The following is a 27,504-nucleotide window of genomic DNA, read 5'->3' on the forward strand; positions in this document are numbered from 1 at the left end:
TGACCCCCGGGCGGGTAAACAACGAGCAGAGTGAATTTCGCACTAAAAGGCGTTGAAGGATGCAGAAGATATGTGACAAAGTGGCAACGACGGCCGCCGCAGTTTTCTCTTAATGCTTTTCTTCATCAGCATCATCATCATCGCCGGATCATGAACTTCACTTTCTGCCGAATGATCTCTGAACGCTTTGCCTCCTAAGAAGTACTGCAAGTGATTATTTTATCATACGCCACAGAAGATGCATCCAAATGCAGCCTTCTTCATACCAAGTCTATAACTGCAACAATGCAAGCTCACAAACACACACACACGCACACACACACACACACACAGACACACACAGCAAACATCGGGAACAAAATGGCCAATGGCAGCGGCAGGGAAAACATCGACTGTGGGTGACAATTAAACATTCTGATTGTTAGTTAGCTAGCAGATCACTACATGAGATGATATGATATCATTGTTCACAAAAGCAAAGAAACAGGCAATAGCTCGTAAATTAAGTTCCGTAAAATGTTGCTTTTTACTTTTTATTTGTTCCTGCTCGCATTGTAAGTGTGTTGGGCAAGGTCCTGCATGTGTGTATTTCATTTCATGAAACCCTGACTGCGGATCGTATGATAAACAAAGACTTCTCAGCCATGTGAGCTGTGAGTTGAAAGGTTGCAAGTGTGTAAATGTGCGTGTTTGTCGTCTGCCGTCTGCGCTGGAGTGTTGCCGGGCTCACGTATCCTATTTTTACCTAAGATGTGTTTCTGGTAGAGCATCCAAGTACGACTTTCTTTCGGGGAAAATGACGGCGGTTGATCCGGGCCATTATGTTGATCAATCGTGGCTAAGTACGGCAGCGCTGAGAGGATCAATGGCATGGAGCTGACAGCATGTCTTTGATGAATGTGACAATCAAGATGAGGAAATGGCTGCTGACATGCAATCTGACTGATTGCAACATTGATTAGCTCTGCGGCGGTGTCGATGCAATTTTTGTTTGGGGGTGGGGGGGGGGACTCTTGCAATTACCGTAAACACAAAGCAAAGGGGATGTAGCTTAGCAATGTTAACTTGCTAGTGCCACTTGATCGCAGAAGGCAATCACGTACACAATGTTTATGACTCCACTTGTTTAGAAGTGAATGAAACCCGCTCATAACAAACCAATGCAAAAATGACTTAATCAAACGATGATTAATAGGCCAGCCATGTACTTTGCATAACAGAAATGACAAACTGTCGGCTTTTTGTCCCTAAGTAAGCAAAAACGTCATCATACACGAGCTGTTCAGAATCAGAATCAGAATCAGAATCATCTTTATTGGCCAAGTATGTAGAACACACAAGGAGGTTTGGTCAAGATGTGACCTTGTCGACTTTAAGGTCCTTGCAAACTTTTAATGGCTCTAGTCATGACAAAAAGCCGAGCAAATTCCATGTTGCTCAGGCTGAATTCTCAAGTTTGATGCAAAGATTCCATGAAATATCATGTCGTTATCTCTCAAATCCGCTGCTTTCAGGAATAAGTCGGTATGCGTGTGTGTGTGTGTGTGTGTGTGTGTGTGTGTGTGTGTGTGTGTGTGTGTGTGTGTGTGTGTGTGTGTGTGTGTGTGAGAATGCATTACCTTGACCAACTCCTTTTGAGGCCAGATTTGGATGGGCTCCACCTGCTGCGGGGTCTGCGTTTGAATACCGTACGTGTTCAGAAACACTTGCAGTCTAAACACAAATATTAAAAAAATAAAAATAAAAAAGGATATGTACCATATGTCTTCTTCCATAACATCCTCACTTAAAATTGTTTTTGTACTTTGTTTAGTTTAAGTGCTACAGTAGAGGAACAGAGTGTGATCACAAATGTACAATCGCGACAACAAACAGGACGACCGGAAGAAAAGTCAAATGCACAATGTACCTCTGGCTCTCAGCGATCAGTGAAACATGGACCACAACATCATTCTCTATGGGGCCCTGTGAGAGAGAGAGAGAGAGAGACACACACACACACACACACACGCACACACGCACACACACACACACATACACATACACACAAAATGTGAGGTTCATGTCAACAGCTAGGTAGTTTGTAGTTTAGGCCGGAGGAAAGGTGGGTGCGTAGGAAGATTCGGTAGAAAGGCAGAAAGGTAAGTAGGGCGGCCCGGTGGTCCAGGAGTTAGCACATCGACCTCACAGTGCAGCAGTCGTGGGTTCAATCCCGGCTCCGGGTGGGTTTTCTCCGGGTACTCCGGTTTCCTCCCACATTCCAAAAAAGCATAGCAGGCTGAGTGAACACTCTAAATTGTCTCTAGGTGTCAGTGTGAGCGCCGATAGTTGTTCGTCTCTGTGTGCCCTGCGATTGGCTGGCAACCGGTTCAGGGTGTCCCCTGCCAACTGCCCGGAGACGGCTGGGATAAGCTCCAGCACCCCCTGCAACCCTTGGAGAATAAAGTGTTCATTTGCCGTTCATCCGGGCTGAAAGCCAACAAAAGTGCACAAAAAAGTGCACCGGTTTGACGGAGGTCGACTGACACTGCGGGAGATGAAGTGATGTGAGCTGAAATAAGAATCCAGAACAATTCGGCATCAACTGACAGCGGATGGAGGCAAAGTGCACCCTCAATGCTCGCGGAATTGAAATGAGATGTAAATCCTGAACCAGCAACTGCGGATGATGCAGTAAGACAGTCTATTCTGCGTTGAAATGCTGCCCTGCATCCTCTGAAGGCATCAAAATGAGCCTTTCGTCGCTAAACCGTCATGATATTGTGTCTTTTTCTTTTTTAGTAGGATACGAAAAGTTGTTTGGTCGCTAGGGAGAAAGTAGGTGAGCGCTGGCTCACACAAAAGAAGTCAGATTGTCGCTCCTGGAGCTTGCATTATTCACCTGCTGTATATTTCATGCACATTCTTTCCAAAAAGTCACTTCAGCAACTCATTGAAGGAGTGCTACACGGTCAACGGCTTGATGCGGTGGAAAAGTAGAGTGGAAGCAGACAAAGTCGGCTGCGAGCTGCAGGAGGAGGTTGAGCCAGCAGCCATGAAAAATGAATCGCGGTACTCAGCGTGGCACCACTGACACTTTCCCACAAGCAACACATTTCACATGCAAGCTCTACCCCCGGACACACTAAGTAATTTTCAGCAGCGCACAGACACTGAAACCCGAACATCAAGCCGGGCTAACACCAAACCGTGTTTTGAAACCCTACAACAAGGGTGTCAAACAAATATTTGTCATGGGCCACTTTGGAGTTACGTCTTCCCTCGGAGGGTCGTTACAACTGTGAAACCGAATAAATGTTTACGGAATGATCTCATCGTATTATTACTTGTCCACAAACAAATGGATGGATGACTAGTTTTGTAATCACTCAAGCCAACTAGGTGTTTGTTCAATTAGGTTGAAAGTTTCTTTTTTTCCAGACAATGGTCTCTTTTGGTGAAGAGGGAAATTCTTACCGAGCTGACAGTTTCGGCTGTCATTTCAACCATCATCGAACCTGTCACTGCTTCCTTGTGACGAGTCTTCAAAACAGCTATTTGATCGCTGTTTGTTCGATTATTGTTCAAGTGAGTGTAGACAGGGTAACAAGATGATTGCAAAATTTCAACGTTATTCATCACACAATCACAATTTGACATTTGGGTCCAAACTTTCGCAAGGATCATGGAAGTTGAGACATGAATTGCTTTGGCGGACCACATAAAATGATGTGAGGGACCGGATCTGGCCCCCGGGCCTTGACTTTGACACCTGTGCCCTAAAACATCAACCCGGGTTTGAAACCTTCATTTGAAACCTAAACCCTAGTTTTGCAAACCTCACTCAGGTTTGAAACCTTGACTTTAAACCCTGACCCTGGCTCTCTACTTTGACACCATAACCAAGACAGTAGAACTAGTCCACACATTCACACAATCAGAAGTTAGTGTCGGCTAAAGGTCCTATCATTAAAAAATTGACAATAACAATTAATGTTGACAACTAAGCCATAAATCCGTCGGTCAGGGGACACTACCTGGAGTCAACCATTTCGTCGCATTTGCCAGCTAAATTCCAATTTTAACAAACTCAGGAGAACAAGAAAAGTCCTTCTTTACTTCATCATTTATTTCATTGCCTTCTACCCGTCCTTGTTTTCCGCTTCCTTGAATTTGGTCCTAATTATCTCGTTTTGTGCACCATCCACCATTTTTTTCCCTTTCTCTTCTTATCCAATCCCATTCTTCTTTTTAACCTTAATCTTGCCCTTCCTCATTTCCTGACGCCGAGCTCTCTCTTCTCCCCTAGGGGTAGGGGGGAAGGAAAAGAACCATTATGCTTCTGGTGCTTTGTTCGCCTTCCCCTTGCTGACAATCAATCTGTGGCCAGCGGTAAATCTGTGAAAACAAACAAGGGATTTTGCCAGAGTGTGGACTGCGGAGGCACCTGAGCCCCAAAAGCGAGAACAACTTCAGTCCTTCTACTTTTTTTCTAACTTTTCTATTGATTGATTGTTGTTTTCAAGGATGTGTTTTTTCATACTGACAAGTGGCCAAAATAATCTGTGGCAACTGTCCAAAAAAAATAAATGTAAAAAACTGTTAGAAGTAGTTCAATATCTAAAAAACAATTGTAAAAAAAAAAAGTAAGAAAAATGAAAAAAAAGTTTAGAATACAACTCATGTAAGAAATGACATGAAAATTTAAAAAGTGTACTCAATGAAAAAAAAAAGTTTTTTAAAAATTAAAAATGGGTCAAAAATTGAGAGAAAGTGATCCCCCAAAATCTGTGAATCTGAAAAAATATATAACCCAATTTGAAGGTCCAATTTAAAACTCGAACTCTTGTTTTAGTTCGTAAAATGAAATGCTAATGTTTCTTTGGAAACCCGAACTTCTGTTTAATTCCCTCATACGAACGAGTCTTTTTACAAACTTTTCGCGTCTGGCTCGAAAAAAAAAAAGGTTTTAAAAATAAAATGCGAATAACTTTTTCAATAGTAGAGCTGGTGTCCTTCTCCCCTCCACTTAAAGTTAAAGCACAATTTGTTTGTTACCTCTTCATAATGAAGTATATTTTCACTTATTTTTATATTGCAGTGTATATACTTTCAACCACTCACCGATTAGTGAAGCTCATATAAATGTTATGTGAGCAGATATCACACTGCGACTGCTTCACTTATTTTCATGTCATACCTTCTTTTGTTTTGTTTGTTTTATTTCCTGTCGTGTGGTGTTCGTTGACAGCCTGCCACTCAGCCCAATTGATTGGCAGAAATCTTCAATCATCGATTTGAAACAGAAAAGTTTGCATTGAGCGTGTCTCTCTTCCAAGGTCACGTTGCCTCCCAGTCTGCGAGTGTGGCATCACAAAGGAATAAAAAAGACTTGCACAAAGTCGAAGCGGGAGAACGCCGCCGCATTCCTCCCATCTCCCTCACCGGCGCTCTCCGTCTCCATGTGAAATGAAATATAATCCCCTTCCTTTCATGCCGCTGGCGGCTGCGTGCCGGTGCACAGAGATTCGTATTTTTGATGAGGGCATTTGAACGTGTCACAGGTTTAACATCAAAGAAATGATAAGGCCTGGACGGTGGGACGGCAGGAGGGGGCGCAAGGATGGGTTCAAGGGGTTGTAGGATGATATTGTGGGGCTGTAGAGTTGGTAAAAGACGGAGGGGGAATATTCTACCGACCTTGAGAAGCTTTAAGGGGTACGTACACTATGTGGAAAATATCCATGCATTCTAAGGCATATTCCTACAATATCCTGCGGTGAAACAAAAAGATAAGAGGCCTGATTCGTACGATATAATTATCAAGTCTCAACTTGGAACTGCTTTAAACCCCAGTTATATAGAATAGACTCAAAATCTTGAAACACCAAGCCTTTTTTAAAACCCTCATCCAAACTTGAAACCCGACTTTGACATAAAGATTTTACTGTACGTGCGTGACGGCAGCACAGTACCGAGCACACATGTATATGCCATAATCCTCTACCAAGATGCACCTGCATGCTGGAGGGTAGTGATGCAAGGATGAAAAGTACAGCAGGTTGAAATATTTTCTCTCCATCGAGGCATTTTCGCCCCCCCCATCCCGCATCAATGCAATGGTTGGGCAGTAACCATGACGACATTGCAGGCAGTCTCAGGTGCGTGACTGAAAAGAAGCAAAAATCTATCATGGTGCACACAAACAAATGCAGCAGGTGCCCCCATGAATGCCAAATGACGTGATGTGCGTCTGGCATTACTAACAGCGTGTGGAAGTCAGACATGACATAACGTACCATATTTTTTCCCCTTTTTGCACGTTGCTAACATTTTGCAAATACACAGCAGCATTTTGCTTTAATACGGCGATGCATTGACAGTCAGGCCGGTACGCAATTTTTCAGGCGGATGCCAATTCCGCTATTTTTCAGAACAAAATTAATAATCGATTAAAATATATATCATGACTTCTTTTTTGATCCCTTAATAATGACAGCAATAAATTAAATATTAATGACAGGCATAACATTTGACTGTTTTACATCACAGTTAAATGTGTATTTCATGTATATTCTTTCTAAAAAGTCATGCGTTTAAGTATAAAATAAAAACAAGCAAATGTCAGAAAAAAAAAAACCCCGGCCACTTTTTCCTGATTTTGAAATAGCTAATATCGACTGATGAAATTGATGGGCTTATTAATATACACACGTGTGTGTGTGTGTGTGTGTGTGTGTGTGTGTGTGTGTGATTGAAATACAGTAAGACCCCCCGCCCCCCACCACCCCACCAACACAATAAATGTAATACATCTTGGGCATGTTTTTACAACATTTATGGTACTTCGATGTTTTGTTTTTTAAACAATGAATACACATTCATTGTGAGCAATGCGTTTTTTCTAATTTTTGCCAATTTGTCTTAAAACTCCACGATAATTATCAGCTTTACAGATGCCACATCTAGCTCTGTAGACATTTGTTTGAAACAATGATTTGTTTGAAGGACACCACAACGTTAGTTTCGACAATTATTAAAAACAAAAAAATCATAAATCAAATGTAGAGTCCAGAATATATAACACCGAATGTGGGAAAAGGCACCATATTTTATTCCAAAGGGATTCATAAAAAGAAGGAATCTTTTGTTGGAGTGTGGGGTATATTACAGGGCAGGCCACAAATGGAGAAAAAAAGCATTTTATGAAATCTCAAAATAAAATTGGCCGTCCAAGTCAATCGGTAATCATCACTGGCGAGGAAGAACTATCGCTAGTTTTACAGCACTATTACTTTCAATGGGTTATATGCCATTTTATATGCCATTAATGTGATGCAACGTGGCAGCGTTCTGAACATTTTATTTACAGGACGTGGCGGCGCACGGACAAATGAAGACGACTACGTCGTCACGTGTGATTGCTTCATTTACTCACAGCGGCCTTTTTATGCGCCACTCCGTGAAATGCATCGATGCTCCTCTAGCGAAATGGACTGGAACGCATCACAGTGAGCTACACGCGCACATGCACACAACCATCTCGAGTGCTGACGCATCCGCCGTGTTATATAACAAGACGTAGTGACACCTACTGGGTAATATGAATGGTGTGGCGGCCCTGAAACACATCCATTACCTCCCTTTGAACTCACAGTACGATATTTTCGACAGACATTTGGTGGAAACGAAAAAATATCCAAGAATGGCGGCTTCTTACTAAATAGACAGCTTCCTGTTCATTTGCATGTAATGGGTTTTTGACACTCTTCCATGCATCCTGTCATTCTAAATGGGTCTTCTGAATTTCATAACAATCAGTGAGCACTTACCAGGGGGTTCAAGCGAGTTAATTGTTTGGGGTAACATCTGGGACCCTTTACACCAGACTGTCGTTAAGACATTTGCAGTGGCAAATGTTGGTGAATTTCTGAGCATTTTCAAGACCTTTAAAAAGGTGAGTTTGTTGCTACGGTCAAAACGAAAACCAAAAAATATCTGTGTGAATTCTTATTTCTCATGTGTCATGTCTTGAAGAAAATCCATCCATCCATCTTCCGAACCGCTTGATCCTCACTAGGATCGCGGGGGGTGCTGGAGCCTATCCCAGCCGTCTCCGGGCAGTAGGCGGGGGACACCCTGAATCAGTTGCCAGCCAATCGCAGGGCACACAGAGACGAACAACCATCCACGCCCACACTCACACCTAGGGACAATTTAGAGCATCCAATCAGCCTGCCATGCATGTTTTTGGAACGTGGGAGGAAACCGGAGCACCCAGCGAAAACCCACACAGGCCCGGGGAGAAAATGCAAACTCCACACAGGGAGGCCGGAGCTGGAATCGAACCCGGTACCTCTGCACTGTGAAGCCGACGTGCTAACCACTGGACTACCGGGCCGCCCGTCTTGAAGAAAATGTACATCAAATTTCATGCTGAGCCGTGATCTACTTCGTCAAATCTTAGGTTAAGCACCTGCCACCCGAGACCCCAAAATAAGCAAATTTCACCCATGTACTGTATATATTCATAGATATAAATGCCAGAGCTCACACTTGCATTTGCTATTTTTTTACCCTTTATCGTCACAAATCAATTTGAATGAATTCATTATTGTTCTTTTGCCAAAAACATGTCATTGTCTAAAAAAATGAAAATTTAAATTTGATCATAATTGTAAATGGAGTGCACCGACACAGCAACGCAACCACGTCCACCTGCGTATAGGTTTTCCTTTTGTGTTGAAAATAACTTACTTTAACCTCCAGCATCCCTTACCTTTCACCGGCCAACAGTAGAACCCAATATGTTTATTGTCATTTGGTCACATTTTAAATCCATTTGTGTTCTGTCACACCAACCAGACAGCGCTAAGCTAAATTGGGATATATATATATATTTTGTCAGACAATGGAAGCATTGAGGTCTGACCTGGTTGGAGTAGCGCATGCTGACGTTGCGTTGGTCCTGGCGAGGTACGTAGCGATGGATGGGGTCAATGTCCTTGGGGCTGATCAGTTCGTCAACTGGGACACAAGGTCATCGACACGCAAATAAATGTTATCAATAAATTAATTTTAAAATCAATTATATATACATTATCTTATTGTACTGTACAGTTATCACCCCTGCCTCAGTTTGACCAACAAAATCTAAAGCCTAGAGAAAAACTAAAACTAACACTAAAGCATTCGGAAAAAAAAGGTGCATCAGGAATCAATTTCACAGAATCTTATGACATCTAGCCGTCCATCAATTGTATTTACTGTATCTTACTTAGCAGCTTGGCAATGTTGTAAAGAGCTTGGCCCCACAGAAAGAGCTTGCCGTCACGGCCGGAATTGCTCGGGAAGCGCTTCTGACTGCCATGCTTGCTTTGCTCGGCCTCCACAAAGTCTGCGGGCACGTAGTAGTACTTGGGGACGACAGCGTGGCCTAGAGTGACAAACCGATCACTGAGTCGTCAGTTTGAGGAAAAGGATTTTACCACTCAATAATTGCCGCATGAATACTTGCCCTCATAAGACTGAAAGATGATCGGGTCAAGAAGGTCTTGGTACTCTTTCACCTGAGCCTGGTTCCCCCTGAACACACCTGCAACAAACACACACACACAAGAATATTGGGATTTGAGTGGATGTTATGCTTTTTCTACCAACAAGAAAAAAAAAACATCAGCATCTAAATATTAAGATTATTTATCAGCTCTAATAAAACTAAATGCCAGTGCAATGAAGAAAGGGAATACAGATCTTTGAAATGGCATTTCTCTTGAGAAACTTTTCAATTTGTTTAAAGGCCATTCATGAAATTTCACACCTTAATTCCACTAAATTCGGCATTTTAAAAAAACGTCATTCGGCTCATGCTCCAGGCACCCTGGGAGCCGGTCAAGGTGTGGATGTGAGGAGGCTTACCGTCAATCATCATGAAGATGAAGAATATGGGAAACTCGCACTCAATCCCATCAAAGAGCTGTCGGGACAGACACAAAAAGAAAAAGGGTGGAAGTGAGGATTTATTGCTTTCCCATTTCAGCGAGGTGAGAAGGTCCACTTTCAAGTGGATGACAGCACAAACTTTTGTCAGATGATGAGTATTTAACCAGAAAGGATCAAGATAAAACACAAAGCAGGTATTGTTGGGGGAGGAATACATGTATTTGTATTCGGATCTCCTTGTTTGGTACAGATACGCCATATTAGTGAAGGCACAGGGAGTGGAACAAGCCTAACCTCAACGACGTAACAAGCACAGTGCAGTTGTTTGATTTTAAAAAATTGCATATGCGAGGAAGTGATGAGCACATCTTTACAGTTCTGACGTTGGGGGTTTGAATCCGGGCTGTGGCCTTTCCTGTGTGGAGTTTGCATGTTCTCTTCAAGGGTTTTCTCAAAACTTTACACAGATGTGATCGGCTGGGCAGATATATGCATTTTATGTATCATTGCTGATCGGTTGTAATATCATAATTTCCAGATCGAACAATGATACAATGATGTCACTGACTGGATCTGCAAAAAAAAAAAAAGTAAGAAAATATATATACACACTGTGTGTGTGTGTGTGTGTGCGTGTGTATATACATTTTTCCTTCAAAATTCTACACACAACATATAATGACTATGTGTAAAATGTCTCAATGCAATAACATAGTAAGCTGCATGGATGTCTTCAAAGCGTCGACTCGCCAGTTCTCCTAATGTGACTTCCTGGCGTGAAGGTGCAGCCATGCGTGTCTTTTAAATGTGTTTGTGTGGCGATAAGCGGCCGTTGAGGATGTAGGAGGATGCTAGAGGAGACGTGATAAGATGAAGAGGGAGGTGACGGGAGGAAGATAGAAGAGCCGAGTTTGAGACCAACGTCCGTTGAGGTCATGGGGTTTATTTTGCGCTTGAGCCACTTGTCTGATTGGTTACGCTGTGACACAGATGGGCTGTTGCTCTCTCTCAATGCTGGCAACTTCTTCAGTTCACTGGCTTCGGCCCTACCTCGGCCTTGGTAGGATTGCTGATATTGTTGCAGAAAGGGTAGCGTACTTAACAAATAGCATAGACACTGAAGGCAGTGCAAAATTTCCGGCAATTAGTCGGGGGCAGGGACTGAGCCCTACCACGAATAACAAAAACCTGTGAAGAATTTCGGACTCCTCTTGGCTGCAAAACACTTTCAACCGAGACGATCATAAATTAACACCATGTGAAGTTAAGTGTTTAAAATTAGGGATTCAAGCCTCTGCGAGCATTTCAAATCAGGTTCTCAAACAATACTTACGATTACAAATGAGGTTTTAGGGCTTGTTCCCCTCAGTCAGTAAAATAGAGTGAAATTTTCATTCAACTAACCAAGACTAAATAACTCATGTCCTACCTTCATTTCAGCAGGTTTGTAGTATCGGCGGTCCTTGTCCTCATTGGAGGTACGGTATCCATCGCGGAGGAAGCGCTTGAAGCCGTATTTGCCACGCAGCTTGCGGACGATTTTGTCAAGTGTCTGGCTGTAGAGGGCGTCGTCGTCCACGGCAAAGGCAGGGTAGCTGATGGTCGGCAGTAAGGCTGCGTCTGTGTTCTACCAAACAGAAAAAAAAAGTGTCTCTCCAATTCTACTATATTTTTTTTCCAGTAATTTTTTTTTCAATTTCATTATGAAAGCTTGGTGGGAAAATGACTTGAAGTAATACACAAGAAAAAAATATAAAAATCAATTCTAGGCACATGCACACATGCAATGTAAATGTTGCAGGATTGATATCGGCACTCTGGTTGCCAGTTAATCGCAACACTCACTACCATGGCCCAGAGGAAAAGAACTCAAAATAGGCCACAGACTGAAAAAAATTTGAGTTTTCTGTTACGTCGAGTGAGCGTGCAATATAGGTGCGGTTTCATTAATGACATTGCGCTTATATATTCCTGATAATGCCACAACAGAATTAAACACGACAACCCTGAATAATGAGTCCAGAAAAAAAAAGTCCATGTGGCTCTCCCTGTTGGTTGTGTCTTGCCGCACCCGAGGCGGGTGGCCGAATGTCTCGCCAAATGGAATATTGAATTCCAATCCTCCGTCACAGGCCAAAGGGTCCGGATGTCACACTGATATTTTAGTCATTTTGTGGTTTGTTTCTTCTTCAAGCCTCATTTTCAAACATTGAGGCGCGGTGCCGAGTTCCTGACACCCGCTGACACCTTGACGTTTGTCTGATGTGCGCAATTAACCTCTCATAGCTGTCGTCACGAGGCTTCTATTCCAAGTCTGACGGGAGCGAAGAGGATGGGGGGGAGGTGAAGAAGATGAAGAGGGGATTAAGATCGCAGCTGCTCCGAGAAGCGAATTGAGGACGCCTCCGAGAGGAAACACTTCAGCTTTTTAGAGTCCATTCAGCACTCAAATGCACCAGGATTCATCTCGGGGAAAAAGTTAATCAGCTCAGTGGAACAGCTGCTAATTAATAACCACCGTTTCGTGGTGAAAGCCACAGCCCCACTAACTCGCCCATGCCCCCCACCCCCTTACACACATCGACTGCTTCAATATATTTTCTTATCAGTGCTCCTCCACTCTCAAGTTTTCTCCCATTTTGCCATGAATCTTGTAAACTTGAACCTTGTAAACACAGATGTCATTTTCCTTCGCTTATATTTTATAGTTAACCCACATTTCAAGGTCCAACTGTGAGATTGATGTAAGGACGTACTGTATGTATCATAATGCTTTTGGTGTTATTTTTGGACAAATGTAAAACACCAACTATAAACAAAATAGAAATAAAACGAAAAACAAGAAATAATACACAATTTCCAATTTATGCTTTGTGCCAAGGTCAGATGAATGAACATATCACATTTTTGAGCCTCCAGTAAGTCCTCTTAAACGGTTTGCTCCCGATTCGGTTTGAATGCCGGGCTGGGATTGGATTGGATTGGATTGGATAAACTTTATTGTCAAATGTACTGTATGTGAAACATACAGCACAGATGAAATTGAAAATGGATTCAGCTGCTGTTCACACATGGGCACATGTGCAACATATGAGTCATACGATGAAAGTGACGACTTATTATTCATGATCACCATCGCCTTGTCAAATAGAAATAAAAATGACTAGTAGAAAGAATCCACCCCGATGGTCCCTCCCACGCAAACATCAGTGGGTGGTTGGTGTAACACTGTGGCTGCACTCACGTGAGAGCGGGACTCTCGAGGAAGCAGGGAGCACAACGTTTGTCTGTTTCGGTTGTGGGCGTCCAGATCCACGAAGATCACCGACCAGGAGCAACCCTAAAAACACACACACGCACACACACTTGTTTAAAATACTAAACAACATTGAACAGATGAAGTGCAGCGTGGGAGTGCTCCAACAACAGCGAGTCAAGAGTCATCCCATCATTCCAAAACATCCCGTGCACTTAAACGCCTCACCAGCGATGGTGCTTTATACTTAGCGAGTGGTCAAGCGTTTAGAACCACAAAACACACACGCAAACACACACACACGCGTGCGCGCACACACACACACACACATCTCCACGCTCTCCACCTGCTAAGCACTTTTTAATGTAAGCACAGATGTATTATGGATGATTATTGCCTACATGGACCTCCATTTGAAAAAAAAAAATCTCGGACTGAGAGGGCTTTTAGTCAAATCAGTGCGGTCTGCAAAGTGCAAAGGATTGTAGGGGTGCTTGAGGCCAGTCGTTTTGGCCAATGGTCGTCAAAGTGTCGCTTAAAATTGGCTTCTTTAAACATTATGTAATAATCAATCACTTCAAATGTGTTTATCTGATGAATTTTTTCAGTGCTTAATTGTAAATACTGAAATGTAAAAAGAAAAAGATACCACTACTAAATAATACTAAAATAAAAATATAAATATATATTGGACAATTACCGGTATGTATTCATTTCGACTGTATAAAATAATGTCACAGAAAAAATGAATTATTTATTGTGTCATTATGAAGACAAACGCGTATATTTTTGACATGTATTTAGTCATGTTCCATTTTTTTTATTCATATAACTGATTTTGAATTGATGAATTGATTTATACAAATTTAAAGACAGGCACAATTTCTTATTGATTTTTTATTTTCAATATTATTAAGAAAAATAATAACAATTGTGTATTAATTTGATTGAAACAAATTAAGAATTGGTTAATCAATTTTATTACCAATGATAAAACTGAAGCAAATTGTGTTATAAAAACAGTGTACATTGAAAAATTTACATGAATTCGATGAAATCACTGAGATTTTTACTCTTTTTTTTTATCATTAACTATTTCACATATTTTGCAAACACATTTAAATACAATTGACCTCATAAAATAACTTGCCCCATGTGTCTGTTCATAAAACAGTCAAGTCGTCTGATAAAAAAGAAGACAACAATTTTAACTCAAACGTGCGCCATTTTTGAGGGGAAGAGTTCAGCTGTCAGTCCACAAGCTTGGATTTCAAACTGCAAAATGCGCACCGCTTTGAAGGCATCGCTTGGTTGGAAATCAAATGAACAAGATTAGCTTTAAAAAAAAAAGAAATAAAAAAAGGATTCAATAAAATACAGCTGAGATATACTAAAATGTTGACTTATTGAGAAAAAATAATGAGTATTAATGACAACTTCGAATTTAGCATAAAAATAAATGTGTGATGTTTAAGCAGTGGATTAAATGACACGACAAGGAGAAGCTTCTCTTGCTCTCACCTCATATCATTTTTATCATGATGAGAAAACCAAAAGTTCACGAAGAAAGAAAAAAAAAATTAACACCTCGTCTCACATTCATGTCGCACAAAGACGGCGGGAAAATGACAAATTCACACGCCACAGTGAAACGTGATGATAACGTCCGTCCGCTGCTGTGAGCCAGTCGACTGGGAAATCAGCATCGACAGACATGGTTAAGACAGAACCCGTTAATGAAGTCTTCTTCTTTTTTTTTTTTTTGTGGGTATGCAGAATATAACAATTATGCTATCACGATGGAACATTTGTGGTCTATACACTCGCAAATATGATGTGGTACATTACAGGGGCCTTTATAAAATATGACATACAGTACATATGCCACGTTAGAATATGTGATACCGGCCGTATACAGGTCATCACCGTTACAGGGCTTTTTCTGCTTGGCTCTCGACGAAGGCGGACGCTTCTGCTCTGCTCCCTGCCCCCCCACCTTTTTTTTTTTCCCTGCTCGCCACTTAGTCTTCTTGTGCTGTCTTTTTGTCCAACTTTTTTTTTCCCTAGCCTCCTACCGTGTTTTCATCCGAAGAACTAACTATGGAATTAGTTGGCTGGTCTCTCGATGTAATTGACAAAAAATTTTCGACGGAAAGAGCGGGCAGTGGGGAGCCTGCTTGCCCTCCGGGGACACTTGCTGCCAGATACGCCCTGGATCCATGGCGAAAGTGGAGACCGGTGTGCCTGACAGTACTGTCCGTGGAGGACGTGGAAGACATCTACATTATTGGCCTTTTGATAACAGGTATGCTGCTGTTTGGTGTTGGCAGCTTGCTGTTCTATCGCAAAATTCAACCGACGGGAGCAGCTCTATTGGAAGTGAAGAAGCTGCCGGTCACTCTGGATGGCTTGCCGCGAATGTCCAACACTCAGACTCAAGCGGTGACTGAGCTCAACCGCAATATTGTTGCGGTTTGGAGCGACTCCGCGCGATCGATAATACCATGGAGACGTTGGAATTTTCGTTTCGAAAAGGAATTGAGGTTTGGCTGATCGGCGCCAGTGAGAGATACAGACCAAGGACTCAAGGCTGTCTGGAATTGTTGGCGGCCGTCTCTCCAAAACAAACAACGCTATCTGGCCTTTCCCCTGGATGGAAGTACGCATGGAGTCTAGGGCCCCCCACCACCAACCCCCCTCCTTCTCGGCCATGGACTGATAAGCCGGGACTGTCTTCATGATGAGCAGACCTCGACGAAGCAGCTATGACCTGTACACGCATACACATACACAACTGGACAACCACACGCGCATACACATCCTTGTTATCACCGTCTTCATCGCTCCGATTCTTTTTCCCCCGTGACGTGGTTCGATGATGCGGAGCGCAACGGTGACCGTGCGGCTGGTCATCGTCAGCGGCGTCGCGGTTACCCTACCCTACCCCCCCTTCCCCCCTTCCCATTCACCCCCTATACATGTTATGTCTTGTGACTTGTAACTGTCTAGTGCTTATTCATGTGCTAGGGTCTTTTTTTATCCTGGACTTAAATTATCCTCGGAAGAGGATAGTTCGAGCGTGGGTTTTTTTCCCTCTCCCTACCCAGCGTTTTTCCTTTCTGAATTCTGATTCTAATTTCCCCATTGTGGGACAAATAAAGGATATCTTATCTTATCTTATCTTATCTTATCAAAGAGATAACCATGGTATACTCGAGGTATATAGGCCATTACGTATATAATATGTATTATAGATTGTACCACATACAATAAAGATGTGTAGACCTTAAATATGATGTAAATATGGTAGATTGGTGTATACCTGGTTTCCAAACAGGTTAAATCCATTGATGGCCTCCAAAGCAGCCTTGGCCAGCCCCACGGAGCTGCACAGAACAACATTTGAATTTGATGTTAATTCAACGGGATACATTTTTTTTTGCACTTGTATGACAAAGTAATTTTTTTAGACCTTTGTTTTTATCATCTTTTTACACCTCACAGTTTTGAAATGTCAAATTTATGTTTATTAACAGTACTTAAAAAAAACTATGCACAATAATACCCCCTCCATCGTGGGGGTTACATTCCAGACTACCCGCGCGATATAGAACTACCCTATTTAAATAAACCCAGGGCATGTTTTTACAGCATACATGACAACATTGTTTTAAAACAAACACATTTATATCAGAGTAGCAAGAGAAATGGACAAGACAATTAACCTACAGCAGTCATTTTCTGTCGGCGTAAAAAGCAGGATTGAAAAGGTTTGCAAATGAATAAGTAGGCTTTTCAATCTTTTTGGCAGCTCCTGTACTTTTCACCTTACGTTGTGGTTTTCCACCCTTTTTTTTGTCCTTTAATGTCTGTTGTGAGTCCTGCTAAGTTTTAGATTTGATTTTATTGCGTTAGTTTTACTGTGTTGTGTAACACATTTATGTTCATTAATTGTGGTTAGTTTGCTTTCCAACTGACCTTGAATGCAACTCGGTGCTGCCGTTGTTGTACTTGCTGCCTCGCTCCCACATGCCGTAGTCTGGCACCCTGTAGGCTCTCTCCACGCAGAACACCAGGTTCTGGATGAAGGATACCTGCAAAATATCAGGAGACAAAAGTTGTAGTGGATGTACTGTGATCTGCCTTCAGTGTGAGAGTTCCGTTCCAGAACCATGTGAGATGGCGGGAAGGAACTGAAACGAATTTGACGCCACCTTTCATGCTATAAATAAACAGACCAATTACAAATCAACATCAATAGAAGAGTCCAGGGCACTCGCTGTCACCCATACATGCGCAAAAGATGTATAATTACCGTGATTGCTACGGTGGCCAGTTATTAATGATAACTGGCACGCTACGCTGTACAACAGAAAGAAAGAGTCACAGATTGTAAAAATGATTCCTGGCACTAACAGTGTATCCACGTGATTCATTCAACAGACAGTTCCTCATGATAACCGCTACCTTTCACCGTAAACGACAAGCAATAGCCTACAAAGTCAGAACAGGTTGAACGATTCTGTTCTGCTCGTTTGAGCTCTCGTTCACAATCAAGTGACGACTCTTTCAAGGGTGGGCAGTGCTGCGACAAATTGAGCAGATGCCACTCACCAATATGCAAGGCTGAGAAGTTGAAGAATTTGGAATAGGTACTTTGCCAAACAGAAAAGGGCCATAGCAGAGTCATACACCCCAGAAAAAAAAGTGTGTGGGTGAGTGTGTGTGCATGTGCGTGTGCTTGAATGATTGGAGATGCAATCTAAAATGACAAATCTGGAGGGAGAAGCAGAAGCAGGAGTTGGAGGGAGTGAAGGGGTTTGTCTTTCATGTTTTGACCCTCACTAATAAGACAAGGCAACAATTCTTTTTGCTCATTTCTGCCGTAAGGATGTTGTCAAGAGAGAAGCGATTGCAATAGTAATACTTTGCATGACAGATGCTTTTACTCTCTGGATTATTTCTAGTTGTTCTGCCTATTTCTATTGTGCAAGGGAGTTATTACCCCCCCCCCCCCCCTCAAAAAAAAATAACTGTAGAGAAGAGATCCCTTTGAATCATGATTCCCGTGTTGCCAAGTGTGTTGTGGACATTTTTATTCAGTGATGTTTTTGTTCAACTTATTCTATTTATATCAATTGTGCAAAGAAGTGGTCGTCATGAGCATGGATAATGGATAATTATAGCTTATTTCTCATCACTTGGTCTTGGTGTGCAACATCGGGGGTATCACGAAAAACTGATGAGAGGAGCCATTATAATAATATAATTTTAACTCCGTGGATTATCTCTAGCAATGCTGTTTTATTTTTATAGCGCACGTGGCCAGGGCCAATGGCATGTACAGTTTATTCACGATAAAATGCACATTGGCTCACTGATAGAGTGGTCGTCTCCCAACCCAAAGGTTGGGGGTTCAACCCCCAGTCATTGCGACCTTGTTGAAGTGCCCTTGAGCAAGAGACTGAACCCCCCTAGCCCAGTTGATCCCAATGCTGCGTGATCAGTAGTGTGTAAAAGCGCTTCGAGTTTACCATGACGTGGAGTGCCTCTGGGCTGTGGATTTGAACCATGGTGTTTTTGGATTTGTACTGTGCCAGGCTATGTTTATGAATAATAATTATCAAGAAGAGTGATCGTGTAAAATTATACGATGCGCAAATGGTGTTTTGTGTATAACTGTGTACTTTTTTCCTGCTTATTTTAGTTGATTTGTTGAAAGGAGCTGAGGGGGTGTTTTGTCTTCTCGTTTGGGGCTTTATAATTAGATGGACGGATAAAGGGGATTAAATGTTTAGTATCTTAATGGCATCTTCATGAACAGTTACACACACAAGCAGACACACACAATATCTGGCAGGCGTATGGACGCATCTTCAGAGGACACGCGACAGCTTTCATGACAGCTTTTCGGCACACGCTCAAAAACAAAGGAAAGAAAATCACCGCATTGCAGCTTCCACTTCGAGCATGAACCCAACCCAATGGGGAAAACGTATTTGGTACTTCCTTTAGCATTATATGTGTTAAATTCGGACATGCATATAACTTCAAAGGAGTGCATGAAATTGTAGTTCAGAAGAAAATTGGCATAAATGCACCTTCGTCTTTGAGGGCCACCTTAAAAAACAGAGGAAAACAGAATGACAAGAAATAATAGACTTTTCAATTTTGACGATGTAGGATCAGTTTTCACAAGCTACATGTGATCTAAGCTACTGTACATGCAAATCCACATGAAAGGGAAGTTGAACTACACTGAAGCGACTCACCAGAGAAATGCAGCAAAGCAAAGCAAGAATAAAATGTAGGAAGTAGCAAAACTACATTTAAGCTACTTCAGTTGGGTGGAGCCTCTCTCAAAAAAAAAAAAGTACATTTAAAATTTTTGTCACTGGACTATTTGGGTATAAATGAACACTAAATCCTAAAATGTTCCAATCCTCATGTTTTTTTCTATCACTGCAATGATATGACTGCAATGGATGAGTTCAGCAGCAGCACTGTGTTGTTCTTCACAATGTAAAAAAAAAAAACTGTATGTACCGGTACTAAACAAACGATGCATTATTATAGTTAGCGTCATCATTCTCCATAGTCCTGTAGAATTGATTATTAAGTATGCACTTTGTCAAGGCAGAATTAATGATACGGCTGTTGTATTGGCTCTCGTCTTTATATCTTCTTTGCAGTCACATTTTAAGCAAAGGCTCCTATTTAAAGCACAGGCTCATTAGGTCCGGATGTGCACTGCTCTAATGTAAATAAGGATCACATCGCTGGCGAGGCTTTGGCTTGTGTGCATGCCCAAAGTCATTTTAAACATCGCCTAACTGCTGCATGCCAAGTGTGAGCACCGTAACCGCAGCAAAAAGCACAATTACCAACAAAGAAATAACTTCTATCTTTGCGGAGGCGTTGAACTCTGTTGTAAACCAAAACAGCAGCACCAATTGAGTACATAATTAAGACTAATAAACACCTCCTGAGTAGTAAATGTAACTATCTCACTTTCAAAAACACAATCGATCACTTTAAATAGCTGCCTACTTGAGGGAATTGAAACACGATTGTTAATTTGTTTATTGCTCTGAAATGAATGTTCAGACATATTATTACCTAACACCATGGATGGCAATGTTGACATGAAACAGTTAACTGTTGAGCACATTTGAACATTGAAGCAAACTAAAATAGCACCACCCAAAAAAATAAAATAAACCACCACCTCCCTCAAACGGACAGTTAGTAAATTTCCGTAGCTTCATCAACACTATTGTCCAAACAAACTCAGGAACATTGAAAAGTTGACGACTTAGCACATTTGAGTTCTGTTTCGAACCAGAACAGGAGATGTCTCCTAAAAATTAATTAACGCATCTGTCAAATAACTGCCTCCCGGGTAGGAAGTGTAATTATCTCACTTTTTAGACACGAGTAGCGTTCATGTGAAATAGGTAACTGCTGAGTACATTTGAACACTGTTGCTAATCAAACCATTAGCACCAAACAATCTACATTTAGGATAAATTAACTCCTCTGTCTAAAGATAAATAAATATGTCACTTCATAGATGCCAGCATTCACACATGGATGTGAAAGGGTTAGCTGCTCAGCACCTTTGAAATCGGCGATCCAAAACAGTAGCGTGGAAGTAGGTAAACAGCCTGTCGCTAGTGAGTACCTCATCGGTGTTGTAGATAATCTGCAGGCCGGAGCAGATCATCTCCACCAGGTAGAGCAGGAACAAGGAAACGGCGTCGATCTGCGCCGAGCACACAAGCGTAGTCACTGAACATTTCTGGTGATTTCGACGATCGCGATGCAAACACAAAGCCGCCCCAAGCCTTCTTTTTTGCTCCTACATTTCAAAAAGCTGACACAAAGTCTCCTCAAATGTCACTTTAAGTACATTAGTAATGCAAGTATAAATCCACCTAGCATTGTGACCAGATAGGCTGACAAAAGTGTTTGTTGAATTTGGTCAATTTATTTATGGATGTAAATAAATTTTTAATCAGATGTACAGTAAACTTAAAAAATGTAAATTCAACACACCATTTTTTCTTCCATGTAAGAAGTTTTACCGTGGCTTTTCTCAATGGTGATGCCTTCAAAGACCAAAAATAGTACCAACCTGCAGGTGATGGTATTGGTCATAGGTGTGGATCTCGTCGCCCGTATGCACATTGAACATGGAGTGCAGACACTTGGAGGGGGTGGGGTCCTGCTTGAACTGCTCCACCTACATACGGGCACACAAAAGGGGGTCTCTGTGCAAAAGGAATCGCTGCGTGAAAGGAATTCCTGTGTAAGAGGGATCTAAAGTATCGCTGTGTGGAAGGGATCTCAGAGTGAGCAGGATTTCCCAAGTAAATGGTGTCTGTGTGAAACAGATCACTCATTGAAAAGGATCTCTGTGTGAAAGGGATCTCGGTTTTAAAAAAAGGTCTCAGCATCAAAGAGATGTCGGTATAAAAGGGTTCTCTGAGTGAAAGCAATGGTGTACTTTTGAAAGGGATCTCTGTGTGGATCCCGAAGTGAAATGAATCACTGCGTGACATTGATCTGTGTGAAGGGGCCTCCATGTCAAGGGATCTCCGAATTTAAGAGATCTCAGTGAAAAAGACATGTAAAAATAAAAGCTCTTCGTATGAAAGTGATGTCAGTGTGAAAGGGATCCATGTAAAGGAATCTGTATGAAAGGGATTGCGTTGTAAAAGGGATCTCCAGGTGAAAAGGGATCTGTGAAACACACCTTCGTTTGAAAGTGATAGCTGCATGAACGCAAATGGGGTCTCGGTGCCCGTTACCGACGGGTGAAAGGAATCTCGGTGAGAAGGATTTCTGTGTGAAACAGATCTCTCAATGAAAAGGATCAGTACTTGGAACAGATCTGTGAAAAAGATGGAATCTCGGTATTAACTACCTACGCATAAAATGGATCTCTCAATGAAAGGGATCTATGAGTGAGATCTCGCAAGACAATTCCCAATCAATCAAATTACTTTGGGGAAAATGATTCAATTTTTGAGCAGGGATACCAGCAAATTGAGCGTGTAACACAAAAAAGTTAATATAGGAGTGTAATGTTATTCTTATGAAATCACGGTAAATCCACCCAAATTCATCTCATGCATTCCTCATGACTCTTAGTTTGTTTATGTCCTCCTCTGTCCCATCCGTGAAAAGGGCTTTTTTCTTTTTCAAAATTCCAGGGGGCGCTGGTGTGTGACTTTGCTTTTTTCCTGTGTACGTTGGGGGTAAGGTGTGTGTGTGTGTGTGTGTGTGTGTGTGTGTGTGTGAGTGCGTGTATGTGTGTGCATGTGTGTGCGTGTGCGTGTGGTGGCGACATGAAATCACAGCTGGCCGCCAGCAGTTCCCTCTGTCACACAGAGTTATAAATAATTGGGCTTTTGTCCCACTTTTCCCTCATTTGTTTCTTCTCTTGCTGGCTCGCGCCATCATCAGAGCAGCCACTTACTCATCCTCCCACCGTTTTTTTCCTCTCCAAGTGTCATCACATTTCTTCCTCCTGCCCCAACTCCCACTGTTCACTGATATTCGAACTGCCTGCTCCTCTTTTTCCTTCTTCAAATTCAAAATGTTTCCCCTGAGGCATTTTTTTTTCACTTTTGCTAATAGGAACAGGATAGGAACGAATAGGAACAGACCATGTTAGAGAATGTTTTGTGAGACTTCTTTTGTTTTAGGCTTTCCGACAATTGGACTGTTGTTGGTTCTTACTGAATTATCTCTTTTCATATTTTTATTTAATTTGCATTGTCATTATTTTATCGATGTGACTATAACTTTTTTGAATATTACAGCAGATACATATTTTCTATATTTGCATTAATTTTTCATCCCTATTACATTCTTTTTTTTAAATTTTCAATGACCATTATTACTTACAAAATGAAGAGCACTGAAGTCCAAGATTTTCTTTCACTTGACATTAAAATTGCCAAAAAGGGCCATTTTTTTGCATGATTTTGTCTCCTTTATTTGTCTCATTTTTTCCAATTATGATTTCCTTTATAATTTTTACAAATTCCTTTTTTATTTATTATAAAGTAAATTTTCTACATTCTCCTTAAGTTTCCCTCCAAATCTGGATATCTTTGGCATTGGTGGGCAGACAAAAAGCCAGACCCTCAAAAGGCAGCCTGACGTTGATGTTGCAGCACGGAACAGAGGTCTGACATATTCAGTCAGACATAAACTATATTTTTGCTCTTTTTAAAATTATAGTTATGGTTGGCACCAACGATTGACAAACCGCCCGGTCATAATATGTACTGACCTTATGAGCCTGCCTCATGTAACAGTAGAGGATTCCTCTCATGCACTTAATGGCCGAGTGCTCCAGTTCGTGGGTGCGTCCCATGTCGTCGTCGATACGTCTGTAGCCCCAAAACACAGTGCAAGTTACAGTAAGTGTTCGATTTGGATTCTTTGAAACTCCACATCCACATTGAGCAAGAAACAACTCCGGGCTCACTGGTCAACTAACCCCAACACAAACTGCGGAAAGAAACGTCTAAAAAAATACAGAAACATGTCCACATACGAGGCACCTGAGACTGCATAGCACACACCTAGCTTCGACTAGCGCTGACTTAGCTTAGACTTAGCTTCAGCTACATGCCCCAAGAGGGACACGGGAAGAAACAAGAGGTTTTACAATAACCTAGCTAAGATCTACCACACAATACCAACGCCCAATGGATGGCTTACAAGCAGAGCAAAGTAACCCCCCAGAACAAGAACCACCAGACATAAAAGAGGCCCTAGGTCAGACACGTCAAACCGACAATTTCAATCGGGCATGTGTACCTAATGTTGTGGTCAGTGAGAGTGTCGATGCTGACAACTCATTAATCAGATATTGGTGCCGTTTCACAGACTCGGATGACATGAGAGCAAGGCGCATGTTCATTATAATGCAATTGAACAGTGAATGAGATCATGTCATTGTGTGACACACACACGCGCGCGCACACACACACAAACACAGCAGAGAAAGTAACGCCACTCTGTGGGGCCGTCAGATGAGAATCATCTAAATTAAATCCCAGTGACAGTTCTAATAGAATGCGGCCATGACTGATGGCTCCGATCCGCCGCCGGTCACATACCAACACTCTATTTTTAACATTCCCCCCACCCTACCCCTTCCATTTCCCTTCATTTTTTCTCTTCCCTTTCTTCATCACATCTTCACTCACTCTTGTATAGTCCTCATGGCTCTGTTAGTTTGTTTTTGTCCTCATCTGTCCCAACTAAAATAGCCAATCAAAGACGAGTGCAGGCACAGAGAGCATTGAACGTTTGGTAAAGTGCCTCAGTGGGGGGTGGGGGTGGGGAGGGAGACAAAACTAAGCAGCACTGTGTGTGGGGGGGAGGGCTGATGATGTTGCCTAAAAATATAACATCCAATTTTGTTGTTCTTGTTTTTTTTTATATCCGACAACAAAATGTTGCTCCCCCTCCCCATTTGATTTGATTCATTTCTCGTCGCCTCCTTTTCTTCATAAAAAAAAAAAGTCTTTGTTTTATAGAAAATAAGTGCTTGCTGGTGGAAAATATCCCCCCCCCCCCCTTCTGTTTGAGTCCTGGCCTTTTCCCAATTTAAGCATCTTAATTTTTTTATTTTTTGTGAGTGTGTGTGTTGAACTTGTTCCGTGGCCAACCTTTTAATAGGATTTTTTGTGGGTGGGGGGGCACAAGTCTTCTGGGAGTAAATCTATGGTAATGATGAGGAACAAAATAAGCTTGAGGAGAAGTTGCAGAGCATATAGACATAGAATTGTATACAAATACTTTGGAAATAAACTTGTCTCACATGCTGCTTCACCCAGACATTACTATCTCCTGGTATAACGTGATACTGACCGATAGGCTACGGACAGCGCCCAGGCTCCTGCCGCGCAGTACAGGGAGTCCCGCACCTTGGCCTCTTTACATGTGGAGCAGGTCTTGACGGGGAAGAGGCCGGTGGTGGGACTCTGGTAGTTGAGTATGGTAGTTTTGACTGGTAACAGACAGGAAAAAAAAAAAAAAGTCTTGATGAAGTCACACTAAGAGGCACAACTGACGATGAAACATGCATGAAGGTGAATTACTGAAATTTGTCAACCACTTCATCAGCTTGAGTCCATGATATTCAAGCTGATTATACAGCTTGAGGGAGAGAAGATAATGAGTTTTTTTAACCCCCTTCCAAAAAACGCACACGCACACACACACACACACACACACACACAAACACACACTTCAAACAGCCAATCAGAATTGTGATGGTATGAGATGTTGCAAATGGCTGGACATCTCTTACTGCCCCCACATTGAGTTTCTCGGCACATGACTTTTCAGCTAGTCTTGGTAAATATTCATGAATTTCAAGCAACAGTTGGACTACACCGTGCAGTATTTGTATAGTATTCAAGTGTACAATTTAATTTTTTTTTTTTTAAAGGATCCTCTCTGAATCTCCATACATCTTTTTTTAGAATTGAATATAGCCCCTGAGCAGAAGATTATACCCACCATTGGACTAAACAATAGATAGCAAATATTAGGTTAACCTGCACAATGTAATGAGCCCCCCCCCCAAAAAAAAATCCTGATCTGATGCCTTGTATTTTTCAGCGCACCATCCAATGCATAATCTTTTCCACTTGCTACAATACGATCTTGCAAACGCAATAACGGTACAATATGCAGTTTTTTTCTCCCTTATATGGAAACAAAGAATACAGGACGTTTATCAACTGCAGGATTTAACTTTGAATAGCAGATCCTTTTATCGACCCTGCATCAAAGTATGCAGAAATATGTCGACATTCAAGCCTCTGGCATGTTAATTAATATACTTTACGCACACACACATGGCAGTAGTACAACTGCAGAGGTGACTAATCTATCTCGGGGGGATCACGTCATTTTTCATCAGCACGTTAGGTGCCACAAATGGCAGGCGACATCCATTCTGCTGGTCGTTTGTTACACAGTCAGAGATAGTGAAAGATTTAGACCAAGTGAGACACTTGAAAGATGAGCATACGGTCTCAAAAAAGTACAGAAGTCATTTCGATCCACCTTCCACGCACTAATTAATTGATGGAAATACATGTGCACATCCATCATCAAAATGGTTAGATGCCATGCAGAATTAAAGGAAGGCGGAAGTGTTGAAATAATGCCACAACAACAACAACAACAACAAAAAGATCGAAGAGAGTAAAATACACAGAAAACCCCCCCACCATAAATCCCCCTCCCAAAATTGTGCAGGTTAAAATAAATCAATTGTAAATCCCTCAAAAGGTGCTTAGGTTAAAAATAAAATAAAATTGACCATGTATTTGTCAAAACTTGTGCAAATGAAAATACTTCTGTAATTCCACCCAAAGTCACGCAAGCTCAAATAAATGGGATGCACATCCAAAGAGCTGTGCTAATGTAAAAAAAAAAAATGCATAAAGATGCAAAAATAAAAGCAGGATGTTAAAAGTGGTGCACATTAAAAACCAAACAACTGTAAAGTTTGCACCCAAAGGTTACACCGGTAAATGATTCAAAGTGGTGCATGACAAAATAAGACTATTTACCACAAGTGTACCAAATGTTAAAATTAGACTCGAATAAAACCCTTCAAAGAAAAAATACAAACGTTCAATTATAACGGATAAGCACGAGTAATCAAGGCCTTACTATCCACAATCCTCTTCTCCATCGATGCAATTTTAATGGAATTTCACCGACATCAAAGCATAATTTTTTTCCCCCAGTTGTCATCTTTAGTTTGGCGCCACGTCTTCCTCCCACCCATCCACTCTCCTCATTACCCCCCCCCCCCGTGCAGCAGAATAGTTCGCACTTAATCATCCGATGGATGATTTAGTGAAACATTATCTTGATGGATGTCAAAATATCCTCCCAAAACCCAACATTTAATTTGCATTTGGAAGAGGTTTTGGGGACAAACTACTTTTGTGTGTGTGTGTGTGTGTGTGTGTGTGTGTGACGGGGCGGGGGGGTCCTTATCACTGCTCATTTACGTGTCATAATGATTTCGTTGACGTGTGCCCCTCGGATCATTCGGGAGAACATCAAGACGACATTATCGCGTTTTGGTTCTCAGGGGACGCGCTGAGCAGGACTCAATGCCTTGCTACCACATTTTAAATGGGACATAATGTAGGAAATTAACTTTTAAATGTTTGTCCACAAATAACAGAGGCAAATAACCATCCGCGCTCACACTCACACCTAGGGACAATTTAGAGTGTTGCTGCGAGTCAGGTGAACATTTGTATTTT

At 41.7% G+C, this 27,504-nt stretch overlaps 1 protein-coding gene across 5 annotated transcripts in view; it reads right to left on the minus strand.

Moving 5' to 3' along the window:
- The window catches only part of phkb (phosphorylase kinase, beta), a 52,176-nt gene that overhangs the window by 18,812 nt on the left and 5,860 nt on the right, over positions 1 to 27,504 (minus strand). For all 5 annotated transcript variants that reach the window (XM_086107631.1, XM_086107633.1, XM_086107634.1 and 2 more), the window contains 14 exons: positions 25,076 to 25,214; positions 23,484 to 23,583; positions 21,315 to 21,422; positions 20,862 to 20,942; positions 17,156 to 17,271; positions 16,500 to 16,563; positions 13,166 to 13,261; positions 11,351 to 11,548; positions 9,898 to 9,955; positions 9,497 to 9,574; positions 9,257 to 9,415; positions 8,912 to 9,006; positions 1,910 to 1,965; positions 1,620 to 1,713 (listed from right to left, as the gene is read on the minus strand). In XM_086107631.1, coding sequence (XP_085963757.1) covers positions 1,620 to 1,713; positions 1,910 to 1,965; positions 8,912 to 9,006; positions 9,257 to 9,415; positions 9,497 to 9,574; positions 9,898 to 9,955; positions 11,351 to 11,548; positions 13,166 to 13,261; positions 16,500 to 16,563; positions 17,156 to 17,271; positions 20,862 to 20,942; positions 21,315 to 21,422; positions 23,484 to 23,583; positions 25,076 to 25,214 — 1,442 coding nt within the window. The remainder of the gene's footprint in view (positions 1 to 1,619; positions 1,714 to 1,909; positions 1,966 to 8,911; positions 9,007 to 9,256; positions 9,416 to 9,496; positions 9,575 to 9,897; positions 9,956 to 11,350; positions 11,549 to 13,165; positions 13,262 to 16,499; positions 16,564 to 17,155; positions 17,272 to 20,861; positions 20,943 to 21,314; positions 21,423 to 23,483; positions 23,584 to 25,075; positions 25,215 to 27,504) is intronic.

The sequence above is a fragment of the Hippocampus guttulatus genome, chromosome 3, assembly GCF_054856545.1.
Source record: "Hippocampus guttulatus isolate MCC_2025c chromosome 3, RoL_Hgut_1.0, whole genome shotgun sequence".
Taxonomy (NCBI): Eukaryota; Metazoa; Chordata; class Actinopteri; order Syngnathiformes; family Syngnathidae; genus Hippocampus; species Hippocampus guttulatus.